General features: G+C 39.5%; 1 protein-coding gene across 3 annotated transcripts in view; it reads left to right on the top strand.

Annotated features, from left to right (window-relative positions):
• INPP5A (inositol polyphosphate-5-phosphatase A) overlaps window positions 1-16584 on the top strand; it is a 422955-nt gene that overhangs the window by 312571 nt on the left and 93800 nt on the right. For all 3 annotated transcript variants that reach the window (XM_050959547.1, XM_050959548.1, XM_050959549.1), the window contains exon 9: window positions 4513-4597. In XM_050959547.1, coding sequence (XP_050815504.1) covers window positions 4513-4597 — 85 coding nt within the window. The remainder of the gene's footprint in view (window positions 1-4512; window positions 4598-16584) is intronic.

Genomic DNA, 16584 nt, shown 5'->3' with positions numbered 1-16584 from the left:
AACTGGGCACCCAAGAATGTTTCCAGTCTGTAGCCAATTTAGGAAGATCAGCTGTTTGGGACATTTTCATATAGGTCTGTTTTGCCATTCACAAGGTGCTGTCTAACTAGATCATGAAGCTGGTAATGCTCAGGAGATTGTTGATAGCTTTGCATTGCATGGAATTCCCAAACTGTTTTGGGACAAATGATGGAATTCAGGTGCCTATCATTTACCCTCTCTCCCTTCCCCTAGCCTTCTCCCCCAGCTAGGGCATAGAATTTATAAACAGAAAAGGGGTATTTTTCAGTCGTGCTCCAAGGACTGGTGGACCACCATGGCAGGTTTACAGACACAAATGCAGCATAGTCTGGGAAGGTCCCTGATGGCAGGATCTTTCAGAACTCAGTATTTCTTAAATTAATGGCAAACTGACTGTTTGCACTGTGGACATTAATGATGTGGAGGTTGATCCAGTTATTCTGGGAGATGAGGCTTATCCCCTGTTGCTTAGCTAATGAAGCCATAGACAGGCCACTTTGACAGAGGGAAGGAACGTTTTAACTATGGCCTGAGGTATTCATAGAAAGGTAGTCAAGTGGGAATTTGCCTGTTTGTGTTAGGAACCAGGATTTAGGTGGTCTGGCCTAGTGACACAGCAGGCATCCAGATCAACTCTCTGTCTCTGCTGCTGCCTGGTTGGTTACTTCCAGTTTCACATGGTGTCTGGTTGACCTGTCTGTCCATAACTCTAGTGTTCGTATCTTTGAGGTTCTACTGTACTGAGATGAGAGACTAGGAGACAGAGAAAGGTCTTATTAAAAAAGGCAAAGGGTAGACCAGCTTGATACTCTGTGAAGTTATGGTCCCCCCTAGAACCGCTGTAGAAGTAGAAAGGGTTTGCATGCTGTACCAGGGGCATAGGGCATCCAGACATTCCCTGTAACGTGTGCAATGAAACAGCTATTTCTTAGTCTTAGGTCCTGTTATATCTCCCCTGCAGACTTCGGAGAAAGTGCAGAGAAAAACAGATAGGATCCTACCATGATTATCAGCTCCAATGCGTATTACAGGGCTTTTGTACCTCAGCCGAGAGCAATATAGTTTGTGCCTTTCCAGGGCATGCAGGCTGCACTCACATCTCATGTAAACTACAAAAACCAACCACATTTCTTTTCCTCTAAGTCCTGTCTCAATAAATGTTGAATATTTCACAAATGAATGCTTCAGTTATTCAAATTTGCTGCGGGAGGAAGGGTTGGGAGAGAGGCACAGACTGCAGCTGCCACTTGGAAGCAGCAAAAGGACTGAGTTAGGAGGGAGGTGGGAGCTCCTAGTTCACCTCTGCCAACAATAATAATATACAATACATTGTAAATGTAGGTAATCACATTTCAAAGTTCCCTCCAGGGGATCAGATTCGTCAGTTCTGGCCTGGGTTTCTGGCTGGGACCCGTGTTTAGCCAATGCAGGGCAGGAATTGAGGTCAGTAGTAGCAGGGCCGGACAGGGGCTGGCTTTCCAGTTGGCAATTATCAGGTTCCTGGGTCCCAAATGTATCCTAGCTCTCCGGGGGCAGCTCCTTTCAGGCATCCTTGTGCTCAACCTCCAGTGGGTCTAGCTGGTCATCCTCTGGTTGAACTGTAATTATGTAAAATCCTGTCCAGTTAATCAAAAAATTCCCATATCCTCTACTTGATTGTCTCCTTTTATCCCTTGTTTCAATGTACTTTCTCCTGAGCTGTTTATTCTTTATCCAACACTGGTCAGTGTCCCAGTAGTGACCCCTCGCAGAGATCTGCTTTGGAATATCCACAAAAAGGTCCTTATTCTTGTGGCTGGCTGCAAGAGCTTCCTGAACCAATGCTTCTCCCCAGATGGTGATGAGATCCAGGGTCTCCGCACGGCTTCAAGCAGTTGCACAAGGCATGTCTTGGGGCTTCTGGAGTGCAATTGTGATTGTATTGCCAGAATAACGATACATTGGATCCAGGAGCAAATGGGCAAAATCTGGCTCTGCACCATTTTTTAAAGGAGGGAAGCATCATTCTGGACACTTGACACAAGGGGATGGAGGCACACCAGTTACGAACAGGGGCATGTTAGTAACATTCAACCTGGAAAGCACTGTGAGATAGCCATTGGAGGCATGCAAAAAGTGGTGTGCAACAATTGTGTGCACCACGCACAAAATACCAAACTAGACTAAACGAGACCAAACTAGTAAAATTTTGATTCCCTAAATTGATATGTAGTTATTAATTATATTAACTAATAAATTTTCAGCATTGGCAATCTGCTATTTTGTTCATCAGTAACTGATTGGGATTTTTCTAATTAATTTAGTTATCAAAAGTTCTAACTGGGCATTTTTTGGCACAATGTGTTTATTTGAAAAAATCATCTTTTCATAATACCATTACAGATTTCATCTTCATAATATCAGTTTGTTTTAAGAGGACTTCTTTTGACCTTGATATCATTCCAGAAATATCTCTCAGCTTTTTGTCAGCAGTAAATGGCACTGAGCAAAGCCAAAACTGGGATATGAATCAGGAAAGTTGGCAAAGCAGACGGAGCTATTCTTGTGTACAAATCGTATATCAGATTTTGCAATGATAGTGTGAGCAAATTGTGGTAATGTAAATGGTTTAACTTTTAAGTTCTCATTTTCCCTTAAAGTGCCATGAGAGGACTAATCAAACTAATGTTATGTATAGGTCAAAACTGACAGGCTTTTCTTAATGGTTGGTTGCAGTTGACAGTGGATAGTATTTATTAATAGTACCTGCAATAATTTGTCAATTGAATGGAGGGTTTTGAGATTTTCTTAGCAGAAAAGGATAGCTCTTTGCAGGAGAATTTGCTTCAAATAATCACTGTCATAAGTTCAGTGTGCATGAATTTTTCAGTGAAATAATATTGTTTATGTAATAGATTGCCATTGGGTAAAAATGTGGAGGGATACTTTACACATGAAGCAGTATCTCATTTAAAGACCCAGATGTTTTCTTACTTTATAGCTTTGAAATGTCCAAATGGGGGTAATTTATTAAAATGTTTAAAGCCATTTTAAACAAATGTCTCCTATCTGGGCATTATAGCTCCAGAAGGCCACTTACTGTAGGTTTCTTTATAATTCTTTAACAATCCATGTGGGCCCTTGCCTTAGCTCAGTTGGGATTTCTGGCATCATCATGCTTATGTATTTATTTACTTCCAGAGTACATTTATGTAGTGCCTTAGATTTATTGCTTCTTTGTTGTGCACTGTGCTCCTAATATGGTAAAAAAGTATTTTGTGCTTTATGTCTAGTGATTTTTTTCTAATTATAGTCATAATATTTTGGTCAATTACTTCATGTCTTCACCAGCTGATAATAGGAGATTGATTAGTTGGTCTCTGTTCTCAAAATGAGGTGCTGATTCAATGACTGGTTTACTTGATTTTATTCCACTTTGAAAGATTTGGCCAATACCAAGGTCTCTAGAAACATGTACATTTTTTTAAAGTATTAAATAATTAACACTGACTTAAGTTTTAAAATAATCTCTGAAAAAACTAAACAAAGAGCCACTCCTCACTCAGCTCCCAACTCCGCTTAAAAGCCTGAGAAAAGATGTGAGCTTTACACCATATCCTGAATGTCAACTGTCTTGACGATAGCCAATTCCAGAGTCCAAGGCCTTCCAGGGAGAACATCTTCCTGCAGACAAGCAATTCTAAGGATTTTTAGCTCATGTGTCTCGTCTGTGATAATGGTACACAGAGAGGAGCTTTCTCAGTCAGCCATAACCCAGGCTACATAGGACTTCATAAATCAATATCAGGCCAAATAGTAACAGATAATACTTAGCACTTCTATAGCACTTTTCATCCATAGATCTCAAGGTGCTGAATAAACATGGGGAAGCATTATGGACCTCTATTTTACAGATGTCAAACTGAAGCAACAGAGAGTTTGAGGCAGATATTTTTTAAAGTGCCCATTAATTTTGGGTGTCCACAATTTTTAAGTGTCACAATTTTTAAGAGTCCATCACTTAGCAGCTGATTTTCAGAGGTGCTGAGCACCCACAACTCCCACTGGAGTTAGTCACTATCTCTATCATCTTCTTTCCCTGGCCTCTGAGCACCTCTTCACTTGTCTGGAGTGAACTGCAGCCAGGTTACTCACATACAAGACCCTGTTTTCACCAGGGAAAGCAAATAAACCATACGCATCTGGATTTAAGGAAAAAGAAACAGAACTACATGTCATCTGCATGCTTATAACAGTACAGACCAAACAAGTTGTGACTATATAGTGAAGTTTTATTCCAAATAAATTAATGCTGTTGTTGACTGTTCCACAAATAATTTTGCTAATGCTGTGCTTAAAAGTGAAATGTGATTGTGAATATATAGCTTTCATTGCAATATATTTTAACATTTTGCAATTGCAATTCCAGGGATATTTTTGTAAAGGACTTTTTTGTTTTTACATAGAAAGCTGAATAGACAGCAGTTAATGTACTTTTGTCTGCCTTTTCAGAATTAGAGATCAGCGGTTTGAGAAGGTTTCATATTTTGTGTTTGGAGATTTCAACTTTCGACTGGATTCCAAATCAGTAGTAGAGGTAGGACTTACTCCTTTCTTCATCTCTGGGCACTATCTAAGGATTTTCATTTCTAAAATTGTTTCCCTTCGGAGAGAAAAATAGAAAGTAACTTAACAGGGCAATCTTAATGTTGACATCAAACTTGCCAAGGAATATTTTTAGGGGCTTTCAACATGAACATCTGACAGGTAACTCAAAATTGTTATTGAAAGAGTTTGATTAAATAATAGAGTAACATCACTGAGCTAGCAAGAGGTACTAAAGATTTTCAGTCTCCCAGGAATACAATTGTATTATGGTAATCAAACCCCTTGGAACAGAAAGGTGGTTATTTATGCCCTTATTGTGAGAAAACCAGGTTGTTTTTGTCCAGAAAGGCAATGAAGAGGCTATAGTGCTAAGGTTCGCATTTCTGAGGATCAAAAGGATTCGTTTGCTCCCTGTAGAATGTTCCTTTGCCAGCCAATGATTCTCTCAGTTCAGGGAGTTTTAAAATGGACCTCAAACCAGATGAATTTACTATCATTACTATGGGCCAGATCATGGCAATTCCACTTCCACTGGGGCAAGGCCCCAAATGCAGCTGAAACACTACATTTCTATTGTGTGGGGGAGCATACTGCAAGGAGCACATGCAGAGGGACTGCACTGCAGACTGTTGCTCTGTGATTGTCTTCTTTACTGGACAGCAGGAATTGTTAGTGTCCCTAGGGGGAATTGCAGGTGTGATCAGTGAGACTCATATTTTGACCAAAGTCCTGGGGCTGCAGGATGAAGGGGGAGGTTTCTGTTCCCTAAGCTGCTGCTTAGGTCCTTTGTGCAAAGTACTTTCAGCTGGGCTTTGTGCATGAGACCAAGATTTCATTTTAAGCTTGTGTCTGTTGTTATTGCTATACCTCATCAAGACTAATTCCTATTCGGTTTTATTTTATTAAGCTAAATACATGTTGTTTTGCACGTGTAACTAATGAGGAAAATGATATAACACTAGAGATTTCCTAAACTTCTGTGACAGAATTCAACAAAAACCACAAACTCTGTGAAAATATTAATAGCTGACATTTATGCAAATTTTGTGATATGAACACCTCAGCACAGAAATATGAACAGAAGATTTGTCTGAAGTCAGTGAGAATACAATAAACCTTTACCACAAGTTGAGATTACCTTGATTTACCTGGAGCTGGGCTTTAGCAGTAATCCCAGGTTTAACAACTATTTTATTCTCCTGTTTACCTTCTTTAATTCTCAGAGGTATTTTAGTGTCTCTTTGTCATCCTTGAGTATAAGTATGCATCTTCTAATCCAGGGGTTCTCAACCTTTTTATTTCTGAGACACCCCCCCACAACATGCTATAAAAACTCTATGGCCCACCTGTGCCACAACAATTGTTTTCTGCATATAAAAGCCAGGGCTTGCATTAAGGGGCCCTGTAAAGATAAGCTGCTCAGGCTTCAGCTTTAGCCCCAGATTGCTTTCTGACTAGGTCCCAATGAGTCTAAAGTCTTCCTGCTTGGAGGACCCCCTGAAACTTGCTCACGGCCCCCCAAAGGTTGATACTTTTTTGTGGTTTAAGCAGCAGGAAGTACTGTGCCTATATGCTCAAAGGCAAGATACCTTTGCCTGGGGATGCAATACATCCCCCATTCCTCATGTGATTATTCTCTACGCTGCTGAAAAATCGTAGTGTGTCTCATGACAACACAGTATAGAAAGGTGAAGTTTAGCTAAACCTTCATCTTTTTATTCACTGCAATCATTTTTAACTGTAGTTAAATGTTTTCATTAAAGTGTAATTGGAGTGAAATGATTCAGAATATGCAATTTCGTATTGTCTATGTTAAGGATCCCATCTTCGTTTGTTACATTGGTACTACCCCAGTAACTTCCACATTTACAGAAAGAAGAGGTAGGCTATAGAATAATCTATTTTGGAATAGTCTATGCGTTTTTTTACTTTGCTCAGGATACACTCATGTAACTGAGAGCACTTATATATGAGAAAAATCTGTCAATCAATTTTCAGCAGTACTGTTTATAGGACTTTATCCTGTGAGGTGCTGAGTACCCTGAGCTGCTTCTGTTGTCAATGTAATCAGTCAGGATTGAGCCCATAATGAATACTTTCTTAATTTGCTGATTTTTATTAAGGTTTTAATTAATGTAACTACATTTGGATTCAATTAGAAATATTGCCAGTAGCTCACAATTTTTCCGTAAGTATGCATGTGTATATTAGATACAAGTATTCTATTTCTTTTTATGGTGCTGCCTACTTACAAGATATGAAAACTTGTCAAAATCCACTCTTTAAAGAAGTGATTAGAAAAAAGGCTGAAGTTTTAATAGCTAGACGTATGTATATGATTTCTTTGCCTTGTTTCTTTTCCTTTTTAACTGAAGTGCAATTGGAATTTTTTTCCTTTAAAAATATATTTCTGTATCAGTATGAGAAACCCAGGTTCAGAAGTGAAGCCTGGATATTAGAACTGGAAAAGATCTAACAGACTGTCTAGTCTACCTGCTGCCCTTCTGTTGCCCCAGCATCTGTCATGTGTGGAATTATCCTTGCAGAATATTGTGTTCCTATTTATCCTATCCTATTTTTTGAATATCTACAGAGATGGAACTTCCACAAATAATCTTGCTAGCATATTCCATCATCTGCACGTCTTCCTGCAAAGTGTCTTTTTCAAACATCAGATCTCAAAATAGGGGATTATTATTTAGCATTAGAGTACAGAATTGGTAGTCAGGACTGCTGGGGTGAAATCCTGGCCCTCGAAGTCTTTGGTAGAATGGCACTAAATGGATATGAAGTGTAATTTATCATTATTCTAGCTGATAATATTATGTTTGTAAAGCATTTCAAAATGTTAAATGCTATAAAAATGCTAAGTAAGTATTAAATGAGGAGCAGAAAAGAGTCCTGTGGCACCTTATAGACTAACAGACGTATAGGAGCATGAGCTTTTGTGGGTGAATACCCACTTCATTGGATGCATGTAGTGGAAATTTCCAGGGGCAGGTATATACATGCAAGCAAGAAGCAGGCTAGAGATAACAAGGTTAGTTCAATCAGGAAGGATGAGGCCCTCTTCTAGCAGTTGAGGTATGAAAACCAAGGGAGGAGAAACTGCTTTTGTAGTTGGCTAGCCATTCACAGTCTTTGTTTAATCCTGAGCTGATGGTGTCAAATTTGCAGAACTGAAGCTCAACAGTCTCTCTTTGGAGTCTGGTCCTGAAGTTTTTTTGCTGCAGGATGGCTACTTTTAAATCTGCTATTGTGTGTCCAGGGAGATTGAAGTGTTCACCTACAGGTTTTTGTATGTTGCCATTCCTAATATCTGATTTATGTCCATTCATCCTTTTCTGTAGGGACTGTCCAGTTTGGCTGATGTACATAGCAGAGGGGCATTGCTGGCATATGATGGCATATATTACATTGATGGACATGCAGGTGAATAACCAGTGATGGTGTGGCTGATCTGGTTAGGTCCTGTGATGGTGTAGCTGGTGTAGATATGTGGGCAGAGTTGGCATCAAGGTTTGTTGCATGAATTGGTTCCTGAGCTAGAGTTACTATGGTACGGTGTGCAGTTACTGGTGAGAATATGCTTCAGGTTGACAGGTTGTCTGTGGGGGAGGACCGGCCTGCCACCCAAGGCCTGTGAAAGTGAGGGATCATTGTCCAGGATGGGTTGTAGATCCCCGATGATGCGTTGGAGGGGTTTTAGCTGGGGACTGTATGTGATGGCCAGTGGAGTTCTGTTGGTTTCTTTTTTGGGTTTGTCTTGTAGTAGGAGGCTTCTGGGTACACGTCTGGCTCTGTTGATCTGTTTCCTTATTTCCTCATGCCGGGTATTATAGTTTTGAGAATGCTTGGTGAAGATTTTGTAGGTGTTGGTCTCTGTTGAGGTTGGAGCAGAGGCGGTTGTACCTCAGTGCTTGGTGTGTCCGGGATGGAAGCTGGAGGCATGAAGGTAGGCATAGCGGTCGGTAGGTTGTCGGTATAGGGTGGTGTTAACTTGACCATCACTTATTTGCACCGTGGTGTCTAGGAAGTGGACCTCCTGTGTAGATTGGTCCAGGCTGAGGTTGATGGTGGGGTGGAAGCTGTTGAAATCGTGGTGGAATTTTTCCAGAGTTTCCTTCCCATGGGTCCGGCTACACCTCTGATACTTGATTAAATGAGGAGTAATGATCAACCAACTAAAAATAACAAGACTCTAAATTTAGGCAGGTCTCCTAGTGACAACATAAACCCAAAAAGTGAAGCCAGAGTGGTATGTACAATTATAATTTTATGTATCATTTTGGTTTATTTTATTGATTTAATCACCTTTATGCTTGATTTTTCCATTAATTACTGTGGAAAGGCAAATCTTGGTTTTTCAGTTCAAAGTCTTTTAAAGAGATTCACTTCTAACAAAAGAAGTAATGACACTAGTAATGGGGCACAATATGTGACTCATACAACAAATATGCAGTAATAAAAATGTTAAGAATAACCATCTTTAGTACTGGTGTAGCACTTTTCATCTTCAAAGTGCTTAGCAAACATTAATGTTTGCGACATATGTGCACCTAAGGTTGTAGAAAGGGTGCAGTTTAAACATGAATCAAACTTTTTTGTACATTCTTTGCGGAAGAGCTCATTTAGAAAAATTGCAACTGTTTTCTGTTTTATTGCTTTATTAGACAACTAGTGTACCACATTGCCCTGTGCTGTATGATCATTTAATGAAAGACGCTTTTGAAACAGTGCATACACGTGCGCAAAGAACCATAGTCAAAGTTGCTTTGAAAATTTTAGCTCTGAATTTCTTTACATATGTGCAATTCAAGTCACAACCATAACATTGTATACATTTGCTATAAAATGCTGTAATTGCTATATGTTATGTTGAATATATGATATGTACTGCCATGTCCATAGGATTCAGAAGATTTGAGAACTGTCTATGTCATGTGCAAATCACGTCATTGAACAATTGAAAGTGCTGGCAAAATGTCTGTAACACCATCTTAACACATAGAGAGGTTGTTAATGAACTGATAGTAGGTATACAGGATTCTGATCTGGAAAGATTTTGTGATATGATGTAGGTTCTTAGAGGATAGACCAGAATCTGAGGTATAAATTGAAAGTGTTTAGTTATGAGTAACTTGTAATTAAAATGATTCCAAGATAGAACCTTAATTACTTGAGCTTATGTAGCGTTTATCATGCAGGAATATCCCCAATCACGTTACAAGCTGACTTCTAAATATAGCAGCCCTTTCCTGCAATAGCCCCTGAATCTCACTGAAGTCAATGGGAAGTGAAATGAGTTGGCCTTGGTCACACACCAAATCAGTGGCAGAGCAAGAAACAGAAACTGAGTAATTGTGATTCCCCAACTAGTACTCCCTGTTAATGTAGTCAGATTTGACATAATACTGCAAATGTATGGCAGGTTGAATTTGTGATTTGATATCTAAAGGGAGCAGGATATAATCTAGACTTGAACCTTTCAAGAAACAGGCTGGTGTCCTTTGGTGTTTTGGATATATGCACATGCAAACATCTTAAGCATTAATTTGATTGTCTGGAAGTCTGTAAAATACTAGTGTTCTAAAGGTTAATCCAGGATACTGTTATCCTCGTATATGTTAGTAAATTTATCTCTGCTTTTCCTACTGACCTTTTTCTGCACCTTGTGAGACAGCAACTGCCAAGCACTTAGTTACTGTAAGATGCTACAAGCAACGGATGCCATTTGTTGAGCTATAGGATATATTATCCAAACAGCAGCAGTATGTTGTATATTTCTAAAGTCTTTCTCAACAGAGCCTTTGAAAGAGGAGAGAGGAGGGCTACTTAAGATATAGACTCCATATACCTAAGTACAGTGTGCTAAATCAGATGCCAAAATGTTGCTCTTATTAATTTAAAATTAATATACAATAAATCATTAGTATATAATCTATTAAATGTTTTATGGGAACCTTAATCTAAAGCCTTATTGATTTCTTTACTAGAAATTATGCTTTACTGTTGTTTGAAGTAAACCAGGAGGGATCAATAAAACAGGGCTAAGCTTCTGGTGAGTCTGAGATCCCTGTGTGCATGAACCATTGTGTCATCCAGAGGGATAAACTGGCAAAAAAAAATAAATAGGATCTCAGTATCATAACAAACATAGCCAATACTGGAAAAATGCAATTGTTTTACAATAGACTTGAATTATACTGTGAGTATAATCTATAATTTAGCACCGTGATGCACAGTAAAGAAAATTTTAGAAAAACAGCTGCTGCTTAGGCATATTATCTACTAAACATTTCAAAGATTTTTTTAACACTGAGGGAGGCTATTCGCAAGATTTCAGTTGTGAAACCTAGTTTTGTTTGTCCAAAGTGGGACACAAAGATAGAGAACATCTGAAATCATAGACTTATTTTATAAAGCACATACATAGATGACATTTGTGTGTATGTGGTACCTCTGAGACCATAGCCAATCCTGTGCACCCGTGCAGGAAGTTGAAGCTGTAAGATGCCTTGGCACTGGGTACCCAACATTAATTGCAGAGAGTGAGAGGGAGCTGTCTTTGTGAAATTGGTTGGGGGAGTGTGTGCTGCCTCTTCAGCCTGCAGCGGGACATGTTATAGGCAACAATATGCAGCCCCTTGCACAATGCTTATGGCAAGGCTATGATTTGACAAAAAATATTTGTTTCATAAACTGGTATTTGAAGTACCTAAGTTACAATAAAAGGGAGATAACACTCAAGTGAGTTGACTCAATATGAGTGAGTCTAAAACGGAAGACGCCCATGATTATGAGGGAAATATACAAGATATACTTGTGTACAACCTTTTTAATTTGGATTACACTTTGAGTTACAAATCTTCTTAAAACCAGAATTTAAAATGTAAGCACTACCAGATCTTTAGTTATGGTGGCACTGTGTTGCTGTGGCAATAAGCCACAAGAGTTTGTCTTTTAGCTAAAGTCCCAGTAAATCACCACTCTCGCTAACTACATTAACCCACTAAGAATAAACATCACTTCATTGCTTTGTTACCCTGCACACCTAATCAATTGCTGGATCCACTAGACTACTGTTAATTGGTATCTACTTTGTCACTGTTCAGATAAAGTAGATGTAGATTTTAGCTCATTATTCTTTTAATCATAGGTGTTCCAGCTGTGTTTGCTCTAAAGGGCATAGTGACTTTCCTTGTTTATGTCAGTTTTGGGCTTAAAATAGTATTATTTTAGAATTCCCTATAACGATATAATGGAAAATACATCATATAATATTGTAGGAATGATATGAGAGAAGGAACTAGAGAGTATTCTAATGGTAATATGTAGCTTACAAATTGTATTATTTCTGTTTTTTATCATCTAATCCTGAATATGCCTTTTTATTTAACCTTTGGTGAATTTTAGCTGTCATGACATTGACAAATTGATAACACTCACACAGTGTAAGTTTCCACTCATGTGTCAGGCAAGGCACCACAAATTGACCTGCAACACCCATATGCATGGATAGTCTTGTGTATCTCCTTATTAGAGACTGCTAGATGTGCTGACTTGCTTTGGTGGTTTTCTGGTAAGGACACTAGGAACTTAAGGGCCCAATTCTGCAAATCCTCGTGTTCCAATGTAGCTTCACTCATAGAACTATTCAGGCAAGTGAAGTTAGCCCTTGTTCAGAAGGGTTTGGAGGATCTAGTGTTAGGCTGTAAAAAGATTTGTCTTTTATAACAAGATGTCTTTTACAACAAAATAGCTACATCCTTTTTACTAGTGATGACACTATTTTAGACTGAGACCACCAGATTCAATTCTTTTGTACAATACAAGTATATTGTACCCTTTAAATGTAAATATCTTACAGCTCCTCTTTTGAAAGAATACTTTTTTTAATAAAACATTTTGTGAAAGTTTTAAAAATATTCTGCAAATTGTCTAAGAGTCTTCTTGTTGCTTCCTAAAAGTGTTCCCAACTGAGAGGCCGGAAAGTAGAATGTGTATTGATTAATAAAATAGGTGCCAGACATAGCCCCATGTGTAATGAATATGTAATATTTAGATTTGCTCAAGTTTTGTTCACTTTAAAATCTGATGTCTAATTCCTTAATTTTTTTGTTACAATCAATTACATTTAACTCATCCTCCATTTATAAATTTGGCCAACATGTAATATTTATTTATAATAGAGTGGCAACATTTGCTTAGTAGGCTGATTTTTGAAAGGTCCGCACCTCCATTCGAAATATTTTAGGGGTCCGCAAAAGAAAAAAGGCTGAAAGCCACTGATGTAGACAGTGGCTTTTTTTTTTCTGTCATTTTTTCTGATGTTCTTCTGTTACCATGCTGATGGAAGTTAATAACACATCTGCATAGTATAATGCTCCATCTTTGTACTTTTCAAAAATGTTAATTATGAATTTGTTGTAGTGTGTTATTACAAATGAGAATAATAATGTATTTTCTTTGAGACAAAATGCAAATTGCCTTGTAAGAATTAATAGCAATGGGGTTTGACTCAGAAGAAATCTGCAGGAACTGCAGGTATTGTGTAGCTTGAAAATGAAGCCTGTGCTAGAATGTTAGAACAGTTTTAAGAGTCCATATTAAAGCCCCAGTGCTTGAAACACTTAACAGGTATCTGAATAGTCAGCAAGACTACTCCTGTGTTTTAAGTTAAGCCTATGCGTAAGTGTGTGTAGGTTCAGGGACTAAATGGGAACTGGGTGACCATTAATTGAATAATAAATTAAAATAAGGATGATGAAATCTTAAAGCAGGACATTGTAGGGCTAAGCAATGAACAAAACTTACTGAGTAAAGTTTAGGAGGCAGGCAGGTGGTGGATTTGATCACAAAAGTGTACGTTCTCTAATTTTGCACTTGTAACAGAAATAAAAGTTAATATGGATGAATGAAGTGAACATCTCATTGGTCACCGTAAGTAAATTCTCTTCTGTCAATCACCTGAGAGCAAGCAGCTTACCCACCTTCCTGCTGTGACTGTTGTAGACCACACAGGGTTTTACATTGTGACAGATCTGATGTCATTTTAATCTCAGAATTTAGCATGCTTCTGTATATATTTTATTAATTAAAACAACTAACCAGTGTCTGATGTTTTCCATCACTTTCAAAGATACTTCACTACAGTAAATTTGGGAGTAGACTTGGTCCCATAAATCTTTCTTTGCACCCCTAATTCATAAGGATATATGGAAGTGTTAGGGAAAAGGTCATGACCCCTGTCTGTAAATTTGTAAGGCTGCCTACACACTGGTGTCCAGTGCTAGCTGTTATTTTGTGCTTTTAACATGCCGAAATGCCCTTTCCCCTCTGTTTGTTAGAGCAGATGTTCTTGATTGATTTGCCTGGCTAGAGGGAGGGTTTTGACTCCCAGGGGTTTGGCTTTTCATCTATAGTTCTTCAAGCACTGAAGCAGGAAACGGGGAGCTTTCCATAAAGTGGGCAGTGCTCCTCTCTAAGGAATTGCTAATCATGCTTTCTGCATGATCCGCCACCACAGTGTGTACCCTCAGATTAACTCCTGGTCCTGCAGATGTAGAAACAGTGCATTCTTTTGAGTTATCTTCAGGGCAGTAGTTTCAGTCTTTCCTCTAGAAGAACAGCATTGCTATCATTGCCTTTCTTTTTTTTAGCCTCAAATTATTCAATCCACAAGCTAGACCATTTTCCTTGTTTTTCAGTAGCATACCAACCAGGAACTGCATCATCTCCTCCTTTCCTGCAGACACTCCAGGAACATGACTGTCTAATGCGTGCTCACTGTTCCCTTTAGTGGATCAGAGTTAAAAACAGACCACCTTACCATCTCCTGTTACTTCTAATTAGGTGAGCGAAGTTGGCATGTTGCCTTATTTGTTTAGTCAACACATTCCTTTCTCAGGAGCAAGCAGAAGTTGGAACACTGCTCTATAATGTGGGCCTATATCTAGGAATATTGTCACTTTCATTGGGCAGCAGTACATGGCAGCTGGCTATATTAAATCTCTCAGGATATCAGGGTTTTTTTTCATAACTAAAAAAAAAATCCAACAGAGAGGTCATAACAAGGTGATCTGTCACTTGGCACGCTGGGGGCCTGGGGCCAGCCACCCTGGTTTTATTATCAGACCCAGCTAGGTAGAGGTCAGGTTTTCTGTAAAGGATGGAGCGAGCTCAGTTGGAAGGGAGCTGCAGGAGGGAGATAAGCTCTTGCACCTCTGGAGTAGGGGGTTGAAGTGAAGGATGTGTCCTCCTTTCAGTACTGAGAAAGGCAAGGGGAGAAACCTCTGTGAGCTGTAGCCTATGTTGTGGAAGGAACTGCTTTTTGTTTGAATGTTTTACCTAAATGTGAAGAGTAAAAGTGCCCTAAAAGAGACTTGGGGATGTGAGTCCTTTGTGGGCAGGGGAGAAAGACCAGGAAGCCTGCAGCAGCCTATCAGTATATCTTCCCAGTCTCGGGTGTCCATCTTTGGTGATATAACCTGAGTAAGTATAGTAAGTGTATTTTGTCCACTTCAGGATATAAAATTACCCTCTTTCTAAGTGAGACCCTCTGATACCTGATTCTCTAAAAGTTCCTTATATTTGCAGTAGAAACAAGAATGGTCCCTATATTGCTTCTTCCCGGTCCCAGGAATCCTTAGTACTGCCATTAATCTATTGTATAAACAAGGCTTTTATAAGAAATAAAGTTCTCCTCATCCAAAGAAAAGCCAGGAGAAAGTTTTGTATCCATGATTTTTTTTTCCTAGATGTGATCTCTGACTTCCACTTGTCCCAAGAAAGATTATTACTTTCATTTTGCACTACCCCGAGCAGTAACAAAGTAGAAGTGATAGTAAATTGAACATTGATGGGTAAGATGCCTACATCATACATTAAAGTTTATGAAAATAGTGACTCAAATGAACAACTTGGTGGTTTCCAAGTGCTATATACTACAATAGATTTAATGCTGTATCTCAAAACCCTGCACAACAAGAAGCAAAGCCTCTAGACTTAAACTGAAAGTTCATTCTATTACGGCTGTATCTCATAGGCAGGTGCCTCCATGCTAGATTTCAGCAAAGCAACCATTTGAAAATACATAGACATTTAACTAAATTAAATTACTGAAAAAGAGTGTTTTGAAAAATAAATACAAAAATCATGAAGTCACGTTGCTTTCAGTTGCCCATCTTCCACACCATCATTCTTTTTGATTTTATATTATCTGATTGGAAGAAAGCAGACCTTGGCATCTTATCTGTCTGTTTAGCTCAAAGCACATTGTAGATACTGTAAATAATAGAATCATTTTCATCAGATACAACATTCTAGGTACAATGTGGTCCTCCAGTTCTGAATTAAGAAATTGTGGGCGAGGGCAGCGCACGGCAACCCTTAGCCCCTCTTCCTAGGAGTCAGACATGCTGGATGGTTCCGTGAGCTCCATGGACTCAGGGCAGGTAGGGAACCTGTCCTAGCCCCACTGCACTGCCAAGCAGGAGCCTCCTGAGGTAAACATCACGCAATGGGAACCCGCACCACAGATCCCCTCCCACACCCTAACCCCTACCCCAGCTCTGAGCCCCTTCCTGAATCCCAAATCAAGCATTTCTGGCCCCACCCCTGAGCCCACCCCCACTGGAGCCCCCTCCTGCACCCCGAACCTCTTGGCCCCAGCCCAGAGCCCCCTTCTGCACCCCAAACCTCTTATCCCTAGCTCCACTACAGAGCCCACACCCCTGCTGGAGCCCTCACCCCCCTCCCGCACCCCAAGCCCCTGCCTCAGCCTGGTGAAAATGAGTGATGGTGAGGGAGAGCGAGCGATGGAGGGAGAAGGGGTGGAGTGAGTGGGAGTGGGTTAGGTTTCAGAGAAAGGGCAGGGTAGGGGCAGAGCCTCAGGGCAGTGGGCGAGGCAAAGGTGTTTGGCTTGGTGCAATTTGAAAGTTGGCAACCCTACGTAGTGTTCTGATCCCACAGGGA

Source organism: Gopherus flavomarginatus, chromosome 6 (genome assembly GCF_025201925.1).
Source record: "Gopherus flavomarginatus isolate rGopFla2 chromosome 6, rGopFla2.mat.asm, whole genome shotgun sequence".
Taxonomy (NCBI): domain Eukaryota; kingdom Metazoa; phylum Chordata; order Testudines; family Testudinidae; genus Gopherus; species Gopherus flavomarginatus.
This window is presented reverse-complemented; position numbering and strand designations above follow the sequence as displayed.